General features: G+C 40.3%; 1 protein-coding gene across 1 annotated transcript; it reads right to left on the reverse strand.

Moving 5' to 3' along the window:
* Positions 1-5,144: 5,144 nt before the first annotated feature.
* LOC110315297 (prostaglandin G/H synthase 2-like) lies at positions 5,145-11,077 on the reverse strand (the record flags this gene model as incomplete). The annotated part of the gene is made up of 10 exons (XM_021189383.1): positions 11,026-11,077; positions 10,182-10,298; positions 9,925-10,068; positions 9,151-9,294; positions 8,211-8,392; positions 7,233-7,314; positions 6,878-7,123; positions 6,414-6,697; positions 5,703-5,829; positions 5,145-5,434 (listed from the first exon to the last, which is right to left on the reverse strand). Coding segments are annotated over exons 1-10 (1,668 nt in total), but the record flags the coding sequence as incomplete, so codon positions are not given.
* Positions 11,078-14,266: the final 3,189 nt, after the last annotated feature.

A 14,266-nucleotide genomic window follows, 5' to 3' on the forward strand; every position in this document is an offset into this window, starting at 1 on the left:
GAATGGGGAACAAAATACCCATGGAAGGAGTTGCAGAAACAAAGTTCAGAGATAAGACAGAAGGAAAGACCATCCAGAAACTGCCCCACCCCGGGAATTCATCCCACATACAACCACCAAACCCACACACTATTGCATATGTAAGAAAGGTTTTGCTAACAGGACCCTGACATAGCTCTCTCATGTGTGTCTATGCCAATGCCTGGCAAATAAAGAAGTGAAGGCCTACAGTCATCTATTTTATAGAACACAGGACCCCTAATGAAGGAGCTAGAGAAAGTACCCAAGAAGCTAAAAGGGTCTGCAACCCTATAGGAGGAACAAGGATATGAACTAACCAGTACCCCCCAGAGCTGTGTCTCTAGTTGCATATGTAGCATTGGATGGCCCAGTCAGCCATCGATGGGAAGAGAGGCCCTTGGTATTGCAAAGATCATATGCTCCATTATTTGGGAATGCCAGGACCAGGAAGCTGGAGTAGGTGGGTTGGGGAACAGGGCAGGGGAGGGTATAGGGGGCTTTGGGGAGAGCATTTGAAATGTAAATAAAGAAAATATCTAATAAAAAAAATAAAAGCTATCCAACCTATCATTTCAGTTCTTGGTAGGTATATCCTCTGTCAGACACCATAGATCATACCTGTCAACCAAGCACTAAGAGAGTTGAATTTCCACAAGTTTGAAGCATACTAAGACATGTTCATACTAAGAACATGTCTCCAGCCAATCAACCAGCCAACAATGAAAACTAACAAACAAGCCAAATGGATGAAGTGTTTTCTTGTACTGATAAGAGGTGTGCTCCAAGGATTTGCCAAGAATCCTTTACTCACTCGGTCAACTTGTACTTTGGGATAGGGAAGCAAGACATATATAAAAGATAAATGAGTTAAAAGTGCCGATAAAGAGATTGACCAAATGTTCAAACTAATTCTTTGGGTTGAAGTTGAGAAGACATTAATGCAGGTCTTTGGTGTATTTCTTAGTCCATTTCAATTCTTACAACAGGATCCCACAGATGCTAGGAAACAACAGGGTCGTAGCTATTTTGTTCTCCACTGATGTGGGAACAATGGCCAAATGTAACATGAGGAAAAGGTTTACAATTTATAGTCCATTATAAAGTAAATTCAGGACAGAAACTCAAAGCAGGAACTTAGAGGCAAGAACTGAAGCAGAGGCTCCCAAGGAACAATGCACACTGGCTAGTTCCCCTGGCTTTCTCAGCCTGCTTTCTTATATAATCCAGGACCACCTGCCAAGCTGTGGCACTGTACCCAGTGAACTGGGCCTTCCCATGTCACTCACCAATCAAGAAAATTTCCATAAATGGAGTATAATAGAAGGAAAGGAAAGTCCCCATAAATGGAGTATGATAGAAGGATTTTCTCAGTTGTTATTTTCTTCTCAGGGGCTCTAGCTTCTGTCTAGTTGACAAAACTAAGCAGGACAAACAGCAGTTTATGTCTTCTACTTCTGGATATCGAGAAACCCCTGATGAACATTCAGCAGGTAGACTTTAGTTTCTCGAGGGTGTCTCTTTCCTAGTTCATAAATGGTGTCTTCTCTGTGGGGAAAAAAGGGACAGGAATAATCTCTTGTGTTTTTCCAACCTTTCTTCAACCCCCTCTTTTCTTCTCTCTCTCTCTCTCTCTCTCTCTCTCTCTCTCTCTCTCTAGTTTATTTATTATGTGTATTTGTGTGTCTGTAAATTTCACACATTGCCAGTGTCTACATGTACACACAGTGAGAGAATAGATTACAGGAATCAGTTTTCTCCTTCCACTATTGGGTTCCAGGCATCAAACTCTGGGTTCTCAGATCTGGTAGCAAGCATCTATATCGTTTAAAGTGGTTCATCAAGTTCTTGTGTTTCTCTCATAAGAGCTCTAGACTTATCAGCAGAGTCTTCATGAAATAACCAGCTAAATCCTTATCACCTTCAACATGTAGGATGGAGCATATTCGATTAATATAGAAATGTGATAAAGGGTTAACATTGTGACTGTAGAAATCTAGACTAAGATTAGTGTGCATGTAACTGCACCTGGGCAGTACATTTTTACCTCAGAGTACCTTCTAGAGTCTTTATTTCATGCTCTGAAGTAAAGATTTGACTGGTCCTAAACGTTGCATGGTCCTTCCTCCCCTTGTCCACTCTCAAATACCAATCTGGACAGGTCAAACAATATTTGAGAAAAAAGCACAGATATTTCTAGTAGTTGATTTCCTGATATGTAGTAGGTAGTTTTCACGTAACAGTTAATATTCAAAACATTCCTTTCTAAGAATCATCATTTTTCCAGAAAAAAGATGGATTATATAACAGTTAATTCTTTCTTAAATTTCTTAAGAATACTAACCCCTTGTGATTGTGAAAAGATCCACAGCCCTCAGGAGGCAGAGGCATAGGGATCCCTATGAGTTGAGGGTGAGTTCCAACCCAGTCATGGCCCCATAATGGCACTCTGTTCCCACCTTCATGCCCCAAGATATGAGAACAGAAAAGTCAAAATCAAAATATACACTACATAACAGTCAGTTAAAGACCTGGCAGAGCCAATACAAAGTCAGTCAGCTCTTGTACGAGGTATGATGATAATACACACTTCCAGTCCCAATGCTGAGTAGCTAGAAACAGAAAAAGCATCAAAATTTAAGGCCAACCTAGACATCCCAGTGAGTTTGAGGCTAGCCAGTGAGATGCTATCTTAACTACCCACATTGGAAAATAAATTCTCACCACATTGAACAATAAGAGGACATGTATAGATTTTATAAAGGTAATAATAAATAAACAAATTTCACATGAGATGAAATGGCTTTCGGTTTGGGTTTGATCTTTCAAAGAAAGTTCTTACTGTGTAGCACTGGCTGGCCCATAGCTCCCTGAAGACCAGGCTGGCCTTCAGGTTCACGATTTTTGGTAATCTTGATGCCTCCCAAGTGCTGGAATTACAGATGTATGCCACCAAGAGCAGCATATAGGAGATCTTTTTTTGAAAGGGTTTATGTTTGTTATCTTTAATTATGTACAGATGTATATGGCTACATGTAGGCTTGTGTGCATGAGTGCTGGAGACCCCAAGACCAGAGGTGTCACATCCCCTGGAGTTGGAGTTAGAAATGGTCACAGAATGTTGTATGCAGTGCTGGTGAGTTGATTAGATTATTCTTGGTTTTCTATTACATCTCGAGTTAATTAAAACTCAAGTGGCTAGGCACACCTGTTAGGGGTTTTTCAAATTAAATCATTTGAAGTGTGAAGACTCACCTTTAGTTCATATCTTTTGAGGCAATAAAATCCACCTTTAAACTGGGCCATGCCTTCTAGTGAGAACCTATAAAGGGGAAAAGGAAGAAGGAAGCTTCCACTCTTTGCCTGCTTGCCCTTTGCTCTTGCTGGGAAGTTCATTCCCATTCCTTCACTGACATTAGAGTCTACTTCATCAGGTTCCCTGTATAGACTAAAGAGCAGCTAAGACATCCAGCCTCATTGACTGAATAACTGCTGGATTCTTGAATTTTTGTTGGTAAATAGTCACTGTTGAAGTAGCTGGACCACAGCCTGTATGATGGCACTCTAATATATACCGTGTGTGTGTGTTTGTGTGTGTGTGTGTGTGTGTGTGTGTGTGTGTGTGGTGTGTGTTTGTTCATTCTATCAATTCTCTTCCTTCAAAGAACCTTGATAAACACAGTAAGTTGGTAAAAAGATTTGGACCTTAAAAAAGAAGTTTCTTTAAATATTTCTTTTTGTTTGTTTGTTTGTTTTTTAAAAAGATTTATTTATTTATTTATTATATGAAACCTCTACAACACAAAAAAGCAAACACACCCAAGAAGAGTAGATGGCAGGAAATATTCAAACTCTGGGCTGAAATCAACCAAATAGAAACAAAAAGAACTGTACAAAGAATCAACAAAACCAGGAGCTGGTTCTTTGAGAAAATCATCAAGAAAGATAAACCATTAGCCAGACTAACCAGAGGGCACAGAGACAGTATCCAAATTAACGAAATCAGAAATGAAATGGTAGATACAGCAACAGAAACTGAGAAAATTCAAAAAACCATCAGATCCTACTATAAAAGCCTATATTAAACAAAACTGGGAAATCTGGATGAAATGGACAGATACCAAATACCAAATTTTAATCAGGATCAGAAAATCCATCTAAAGAGTCTCATAACCCCTAAAGAAGTAGAAGCGGGCTGGTGAGATGGCTCAGCGGGTAAGAGAACCAACTGCTCTTTCGAAGGTCCCGAGTTCAAATCCCAGCAACCATATAGTGGCTCACAACCATCCGTAATAAGATCTGATGCTCTCTTCTGGAGTGTCTGAAGTCAACTACAGTGTAATTACATATAATAAATAAATAAATAAATCTTTAAAAATAAAAAAAGAAGTAGAAGCAGTCACTAAAAGTCTCCCAATCAAAAAGGTCCCAGGACCAGATAGGGTTAGTGCAGAATTCTACCAGACCTACAAAGAAGACCTAATACCAATACTCTTCAAACTGGTCCACAACATAGAAACAGAAGGAACACTACCAAATTCATTCTACAAAGCCACAATTATACCTCATATTCTCCCTTGGAGATGGAACAGTTTCCATCTAATCAGGAACCTGTCACAATTTTCTTTCAGAAAGGACTTCATAAGATATGCTTTTTCTACTTCCACTATGTTTTATTTTCTAAATAGATTTAAGGAACTGGTTGAGTAAATATCACTTTTAGCTTCAGAAGATATCATGTATTTGTAAGAGACATTTCACTATTATAAATTATTTTCATGACTAAAAAAAGTCAAGATCGAGTATAATATTTTAAAATAAATTTTATTAGTTTAATGAAACAAAACAAACAAAAATAAGGATAGCAGTGGCACACGCCTTTAATCAGTGCATTTGGGAAGCAGAAGATGGCAGATTTCTGAACTCAAAGCCAGCCTGGTCTACAGAGTGAGCACTAGGACTTCCAGTGCTATTCAGAGAAACCCTGTCTCAAAAAAACCAATAATAATAATAATAATAATAATAATAATAATAATAATAATAGTAATAATAATAATAATAATAATAAGCAAAAACAGAAAAGTAAAAAATAAACAAACAAAGAAAACAACTACAAAAACAAAAACCAAAAAAAAGGGACACCCCTTCACATTTTTGCAGATGAGAGACTGAATTAAGGCAGTGTTGATGATCTTAAAACCCACTACTCCACTGAAGGTGCTCGGCTTCCAGTGTTGAGGATAACAGATGGGATCACCCCTAAGTCCTTTCAAGAAGAATGGTGCTCCAAGTTCTACCAAATTGTCCCGCAAAATAGCAACTGGACAGGGCTTTTCCTCCAGCAGGCCAGGATAGAGTTCCATGGTGTCGATGCCACTGAAGAGGGCTTTCAACCCTGTACCTATTTGCTTCTCTCCTGGAAGGTACCAAAGATAGAGACACAGGAACATCAAACTGGGAATGGTGACAATTGTCCTGCCTGTTGAGCATAGGCTTTCCCCTGCTCACTAGCCCAGCTCCATTCCCACTCCTCTTTCTCAGTAAACTTGATCCTTTTCCATTTCCAGAAGAAGAAAGAAAGGTGGAAGAGGAGGAAAGGTTGTCCCTCCACTAAATTCCCTCTCACTTTCTCTTTTCCCATTGAATCCTTGATCCTTTTAGTGTCTTCAGAAACCATTTCTCACCTCTAAGCTCTTCAAATGATGCATAAGGCTTCTTGTCCAGAGACTGGTAGTTCATCTCTCTGCTCTGGTCAATGGAGGTTTTTGACACGGCTTGTGGGGCCATTGGAACATTTCTTCCCCCAGCAACCTTTGGCAAGTGAATAATAAAGTAATATTCTTAGGTATATTCCTGTGGTCCTACTTCTTGTCCTAAACACGTATAGTCTGTAAGGAACAGGCCTTTTATGATTATAAAAAAATAAGCTGATAGTCAACCTTAAATATTTAATTCTGCAATCTATAATATGACTGAAAGCTTTTTAAAGTATTGATTTTAAGATAAACAGGTGTCAGGGTTGGAGAGATGGCTCATTGGTTAAGAGCACTGACAGCCCTTCCTAAGGTCCTGAGTTCAAACCACAACAACCATATGGTGGCTCCCAACCATCCATAATAAGATCTGACACCCTCTCCTGGTAATTCTGATGACAGCTACAAAGTACTTAGTTATAATAATAAATACATCTTTCAAAAAAAAGATAGGTGTCATTATTTGCTGGATAATTTTATATGAACACTATATGTAGCCTTTAATAAACCTTCCAGGAGTCATGTTTCAAGAACCAGTAGAACACCTGATTATTATTTTAGTAAAAGAAAAAAACTATGTCTATTACAAAAATCCTAAAGGTACTGACCAGGTGGTTCTTGCTTCTCAGGAACAATGCTTACCTGGCCAGCAATCTGTCTGGTGAATGACTCAACAATCTGAGTGAGTCCGTGTTCTAGGAGGATGGAGTTGTAGAGAAACTGGTTGAAGCTACACTCCTGGACTTCAGTGTTGAAGGTGTAGGACAGCAGGGCTTGCCAGTGATAGAGTGTGTTGAATGGAGAGGCAATGTGGTTCTGATAATGCAACTGTTGGTTGAAAAGGAGCTCTGGGTCAAACTTGAGTTTGAAATGGCAACTGCTCAGGTGTTGCACGTAGTCTTCAATCACTATCTTGATATTTACTCCTGTTGAACAACACAGAGAATTTAGTTTCCTTACAATAAATGGTACGGATGTTACCAGATCACATTCAGTCTCCCTATTCATGAGATGGAGTCAAAACGTAGCAAACCCAAGATATGAGTTATTCTTCCTTTTTGTGTGGGGTGGGGAGAGGTCTTGCTCTTTATTTCTCTCTTGCTCACCTATGAGGATGAGTCTGCTGGTGAGGAATAGTCGCTCATCCCACATAAGATGCTCCTGTTTGAGTATGTCACACACTCTGTTATGCTCCCAAAGCCAGACTGTAGCATACATCATCAGACCAGGCACCAGAACAAAGATTTCTGACCAGAGAGCAAACGGCAGGTTCTCAGGGATGTGAGGAGGGTAGATCGTCTCTACCTGAGTGTCTCTGACTGTGAGAGGCTTCACCTCTCCACCGAAGACCTAATCACAAGAGTAATAACAGAGTTAAAAAAAGAAAGAAAAAGACACAACAGTTTTAAAATATAAGTCTAAATAACAGGTGATCATCTTTAAACCATAAGGAAAATATCTTATATTTCAATTTTCCATCTTTGAAAATGCACCTTTTATGTTGTCGTTCTAGAGTTTCACCATAAATGTGATTTAAGTCCACCTAAAAAATTATTTGGGAGAATTTTCAATTTACTGATTTCTTAATATGATTTCCTATTCAGTTTTGATGATTAAGTTTTCCATAAAATTCAACAAGTAATATTTAAAGATTTATTTCATTTTTACATGAAGGACAACTTGCCTGTATATATGTATGTATGTATGTATGTTGTATGTATGTATGTATGTAGAGCATGTGCTTACCTGGTACCAAAAAATGTCATATAAGGAGGACACATGTCCTAGGACTGACTGGAGTTATAGATGGTTGGGAACTATCATGTGGGTGTTAGGAACTTAAGTTGGGTCCTCTGTAAAAGCAACAGGAGTTCCTAAACACCAATCTAGCAAGCTCAACAATTGAGTCTTCATAGCCACAAAATTCTAAAATAATTTGTCTACCAAACTCCAAGTCTGTATAGTTCTTTACGTTGAAAGATATTAGTATCATTTATTAAATATACCACATGCTTCATTAGAACCATGGTAGTTATTTTTATATTATTTAAAGTAGCACAACCAGGGAATGTATTTTAGTGGAGCCTGGGCCCCTCTCTACCTTAATAAGCAGAGTCCTGTGCCTGGCAAGCACAAAGTTCTAAGGTTTACTTCCCAATGTTGCCAATGATGAATAATTGATTAATTAATTAATTAATTTACATGAGATATAGCCTTTTCATGGATCAAACTCTTTAACTAAAAAGGTAAGGAAAATTAAATTAAAATATTTCTGTGTATGTCTGTTCATTATTACTAAACAAGCAAATGAAAATGAAAAACCCATTATAATTTTAGTAGTTATGACATTTGAATCAAAAAAGGGAGCAATATGCTTGGGATGGGAAGATGTCAGTATTCCCTAAGGATTTNTTATGNATCTGAGTTAAGCCTACTTACTCCATGGCCCAGTCCTCGGGTGAACCCTGGTCCTCGCTTCTGGTCTGTCTTGAAAAACTGATGGGTGAAGTGCTGGGCAAAGAATGCAAGCATCATATTTGAGCCTTGGGGATCAGGGATGAACTCTCTCCTTAGGAGAACCTTTTCCAGCACTTCTTTTGAATCAGGAAGCTCCTTATTTCCTGTAACATGAAAGTTCTAAAGTAAGTATCTATTCATTCACATAGTTGTTCAAGCAAACAGATGACTGTATAATACATGAGAGCATCCATCACTTAGAACCATGGTCTCAAAGACAAACACACATCAATGCAATTGTTGTGCTTTGAGGCACAGTGTCATGCTTGTACCCCAGGCTGGACTGAAACTCACTGTCTATGCCAGAATGGTCTTGATCTATTGGGTAACCTTTACCTTAGAGATTACAGGCAATACTGTATCTTGCTAAGGTTATAAATTCAAGTGTTAAGATATAGGAGGGGAGGGCCAGTGAGATGACTCAGTGGGTATGAGCACCCAACTGCTCTTCCAAAGGTCCGCACTTCAAATCCAAGCAACCACATGGTGGCTCATAACCATCTGTAACAAGATCTGAGCCCTCTTCTGGAGTGTCTGAAGACAGCTACAGTGTACTTACATATAATAAATAAATAAATCTTAAAAAAAAAAAAAAGATATAGGAGCGGAGTGGTTATTGAATCTCTATCAATTTTGACTAACATCAATTCTATTTAGCATAACATACTAAGGATAAGACATTATATCAAATGCAGATTTACTTTCACATAATAGATCTGCACTTTTAATAAGCCTCTGTGGAAAACCACACAAAAGACAAAACTATTTACAGNTTTACATAAAGGACAATCTAAGGTCACCTTTTCTAGGTACACACTCAAGCCTCAACGCAGTTGTTATGTGTTTATTTCTTTGCACTCACCCTTCACACCCATGGGAGCTGGGCAGTCATCTGCTACTGGGGGAAGGGCCCTGGTGTAGTAGGAGAGATTGGAGGAGGCTTCCCAGATTTTGTAGCCATAGTGCACAGGGTAAGTTGGTGGACTGCCAATCAAATGTGATCTGGCTGAAATTTTAAAGAGATATATGGATTCTCATATGAAAAAAAAAAACAACAATAGGGGAATATCAATTATCAGTGTACAATGTAGCAAGTACAGAGACTGGATTTCCTTCAGACAAAGATACCCTGCTCTACAATGGCTGAACTCTTAAGGGCACTGAAAATGCATCTTCAATAAAGCTTTAGTTTTACACAGGACATTCTGCTCCAGTAGTCTTGACTTTTCAGTTTCAACCCACACCCTGTTCCATAGCTGAAGACAGAGACATTTGGGCATGGCCCTCACCAAAATCTATACACAACTATTTTCTCTTCTGACCCAAACGCTAGTCAACCATTTGTTTCAAAGGTTCAGAACAATTCTGTGAGTTTTGAACAATTCTGCAAGCCATGGGTATTCAATGAACAAGTGAACCACACTTCCTCCACAGGAATGAAGGACAGGGGTCATCACTGGGATACAAACTATAGGTTTACATGACAGTATTTTAGACATTTCAGGGGTGGGGGAAGCCAGACTAGAAAAGATATTCTTCAAGCCTTTTTGAAAAGGTTGGGAGATTTTTAAGGGTTGGGTTTCTAGTGCCTAGTTGTGTTGGAGGATGCTGGAAAACAAGGGAGGGTTGTACTTACATGTCAGCACATATCTCATGATTGAACTTCTCAGGAAGGGAAGGTTGTTCACAATGTTCCAGACTCCCTTGAAGTGGGTCAGGATGTAGTGTACTGTGTTTGGGGTGGGCTTCAGCAGTAATTTGATTCTTGTCAGAAATTCAGCTGGAGAGAGACAAAGCAGGAGGAAGAACTGAGCACCCCCCTCCCCCATAGGACACAATGATGGTCACATATGAGGCCCCATTCCAAAGGAAGGTACCCCAGGAAAAACTTACGTGTAGTATAGCTTTCACCGAAGAATCCAGTCCGGGTACAGTCACACTTATACTGGTCAAATTCTATGCTCATACATTCCCCACGGTTTTGACATGGATTGGAACAGCAAGGATTTGCTACATTGAAAAAATAAGACAGCCTGTCTGTCACTCTTGGTTGTCCTCATCTTAACTTAAGCATTTAATTCTGTCACTATGGATCAGCTTTACAATGATAAGGTTGACAAATACACAGGTAGACCCAGAAAAAAAAAAGGGGGGGGGAACTTTATTTTAATTAAGTCTGTCTCATCAAATGGTTGTAATGTGGAAATAGCAAGCAACTTTGTATTCTTAAGCAAGAAACACAGAGGACCTAACTTCATAGCTCACATTACCAACATTCTCAAAATAACTTGGACACTCAGACTAGAACCATTAAGTGTCCCTTTAAATATTAAAATGGATCGACCTAGGACATTTGTCAAAATTTAGTGTAAAGAAAATCAAATTAAAACAGTCAAGTTTTAACATTTTGAATATATTTTTTAAAATGTATTCTGGATTTTTCTGTGGGTAGAAGAGCTCCAACAGGTATTTAAAGCAACCACTCTTGTTCAGTTGCCCACACAACATGCTTTTCAAGAGTATTGATCAGATTGTCTTACCATAAGGACAACCTGTAAGCCATTAATTCTATTGGTCTTTAGCAAATGAGAAACCTGAAAGTGGGTTGCAGTTCCTCAGGACTTAAGCAGTCCAGGCTCTTTGCCAGCACAGAGCCAGTCCCACACAGCCAGTCCCATGCTGCTAGAAAGGGGGTCTGAGCCTGAGGAGTCCCAGGGCGCCTCAGGGCGCGACTCACCTGCCTGGCTGAGCACCAGGGCGGCGCAGAGCAGCACAGCTCGGAAGAGCATCGCAGAGGTGGCAGCGGCGGTGGCAGTGGTAGTGGCAGCGGAGCGGGCTGGATGCAGTGCTGAGTTCCTTCCTGAGCAGAGTCCTGACTGATTCCTGAAGCTCTTAGCTCGCAGTTTGACAAGTTAACGGGGAGAACCTTGCTTTTAAGTCTGTAAAGCGGACTCCACGTGACGTTGTGGTGACTCTGTCTTTCCGCTTTGGCTTTCCCCAACCCCCACCAACTTTTCCCCCTCTCTGATTCAGTGAGTATGCAAGAACCGAGGTGGCAGGCATTTAACCCACACAAAGGAGAGTGGAAGGAAGCCGGGAAGCTGCCCTAGGCTGCCCCAGGTGGTGCTAAGAGAGTTGCACCACCCTCTCCATCCCTCCAGGCGCTCTGTGGTTCTCTGTGGCTGCTCCCAGTCTGGCTCTCTTTGGGGTCTCAGGTTTCCTCCCAGTCCCCATCCAGTGGGGGCCTAGAACTGCAAGAGTGTCACAGCTTCCCCTCCCGGGGTACAACCTGCTCAGAGCACACACCACTACCGGTTTGTTTAATTTCTTCTCTTTTTAGTGAAATGAGAGCCCTCTGTCAGGGTCAATATCCGTACTCGTGGAATTAGGTTGAAGTCTTTCAAGGAACTGCTCTCCAGGTTCTGCAGTCCTAGAAGCCCAGGGCACTGGCCTTTCCCAAGGACTGATGCTTAGCTCCACTTCATCAGAATGCTAAGTGCCCACAACATTGCTTTAAAGTATTTTCCCCCTGCTGTTACATAGCTTTTATCATTTTGATCAGCACCTCTAGAAAGAATTTGTTTTCAAATGTACCTTTTAAATACCTTTTCTGTCCATGTTTACAAGAAGGTATGTTATGGCAAGGGATCAAAAGGTAATAGTTATTTTTGGATAACTAGCCTTATTCTCTCTAACCTTAAAAAAAAATTCATGTCATTCAGAAACATTGTTTTGTTCAATTCCAGTACCTGTTTGGTTGTGCTTTCCTGTAATTCTTTAAGGATTTCTACCTGTTTTCTCCCATATTTCTTCAAGTGAGTTATTAACGCAACTCCTAATAATGCTCTACCAGCATCATGAGATATGATTTTAGATCTGAATATTGCTTTTCAGGTATGTTGGGGTATCCAGGACTCGCTGTGGTGGGCACACTGGGTTCTGATGATGCCCAGTGTTCTTGGTTTCTGTTAGTAAGATTCTTTCATTTTCCTTTCACCATCTGGTAATCTCTGATGTTAGATGTTCTAGCTATTTCTGGCTGGAGCTTGTTCCTCCTGTGATTCTTTGGCCTCTGTCAGCACTCCTGGGAGACCAACTTTCTCCTGCTTCCCAGTGGTCAGAACACGCTCTCCAGGCAACCTCTCCACTTGGAAGGGAAGATGCACAGAAGAGCAGAGAAGTCCTCCTGATTCCCAGGGGCCAGAGCCCTCCCTGGAGACTGACTTTCCTCTGGCAGGGAAGGTGTCCTGAGGTCTGGAGCTCAGTTCTGTCTCCTGGCTGAGGATGAAGGTCCAAAGGGACCCTGTCCAAGAAGCTCTGTTGCTTTTGCTGCCCATGTGCTCTCCTGCATTGTATGGTCTCAGGGATCCCAAGATTCTGGGTGTGCTAGGGCCTGCCTTTGTCCTTTGACCCTGTTGCTGCTAGCCCAAGACCCTCTGGGTTTTTTGGAATTGATGTTGCAATACACTCACCAGGAATCTCAAGATCCCTGGTGTGATAGGGTGCCTGCAGCGAGGAGAGTCCTCTGGGAACCTTGAGGCCCTCAGCTGAAATGGCACTAAAGATGACACAGGGGTGGCACCGACCAGAACGAACCCCAGCTACTGGTTGGGCAGGTGTCCTTTGTCCCTGTAGCTGCTAGCACAAGACCCTCTAGGTTTTTTGGAAGTGATATTGTGTTCCACTCACCAGTGATCTCCAGGTCCCGGGTGTGCTAGGGTGCCTGCAGTAAATAGAGTCCTCTGGTGGACTGTGCTTTTTTAAATGTCAGTAAGATACTGAGATATTGAAAGCAATGAAAACTTATGCTTAAACACATTAAACTACTCTAATTGGGAGGTACATTATTCACTAGACTTTGCCACAAGAGCAAGCTAGATCTCTGTTTTATTTTCTGATTCATATTTTATCCTTAGGATTTGATACCATTCTTATTGACTCATAAAGCTTACTCTTTGATGAATATGCAAGTCACACAAATTAACTATAGGTGAAAGTAGCCCTTACTTTATCCATTTTGATTGATAATTCATTATCTCTATAAAGAGGCTGGTCTGTGTTTTTCCATCCTTATTTGAACATGGTGAAAACTTGTAAAATGGAAATTCCGGATCTTGATAATGTGTTTCAAGATCATTTCATTAATAAAACCATGTACTTTTAGTAATGTTAGTTATAAATTTATTCCACTGACATGTTCTCATTTTTGCTTTATAAGTATGGCGAGTACATTTAGAGATTTTAACTGGACATGGCAACATCCATCATAGTCATAGCACTGGGGAGGTTGAGACAGAAAGATCTTGCATCTGAAGCCAGCCTGAACTCCATAGTGAGATTCTGTCTCAATAGAAGAAACTCTGAAAGCAAAAACAGATTAGCAGTGAATGGGGTGGGGGAAGTAACTGACATCCACACCCTGTAGATTTGCTCATATACTATTTAGATTTCTTCTCTGTGGTAGAGCTGTGGCAGCATTGCCTTCTGTCTCAGTTCCTGCCATTGCCTCAGCTCCCACAGTATACCTAAGGATTTTGGGACTTTGTTTACTTCTATTTCTGTTAAGAATCTTTTTGTGTGGTTGGCTATGAGAAGCTCAGGCTGGCTTTGAACTCATCCCTGGCTGGTATCAAACTCAAGGCAATCCTCATGTCTCAGCAACCTGAATGCTAGGAATATAGGAGTTGATCACCACAAGCACACATGCTTTCCTATAAGACGGTGCTTATGAAAAGAGACTTGGTTATTAAAGGTTTATGAAAAGAGACTTGGTTATTAAAGGTTTATGAAAAGAGACTTGGTTATTAACGGTATATGAAAAGAGACTTGGTTATTAAAGCTTTATGAAAAGAGACTTGGTTATTAAAGCTTAATGAAAAGAGACTTGGTTATTAAAGGTTTATGAAAAGAGACTTGGTTAGTAAAGGTTTATGAAAAGAGACTTGGTTAGTAAAGGTTTATGAAAAGAGACTTGGTTA

The sequence above is a fragment of the Mus pahari genome, unplaced genomic scaffold (assembly GCF_900095145.1).
Source record: "Mus pahari unplaced genomic scaffold, PAHARI_EIJ_v1.1 scaffold_11577_1, whole genome shotgun sequence".
In the NCBI taxonomy this organism is placed as follows: Eukaryota; Metazoa; Chordata; class Mammalia; order Rodentia; family Muridae; genus Mus; species Mus pahari.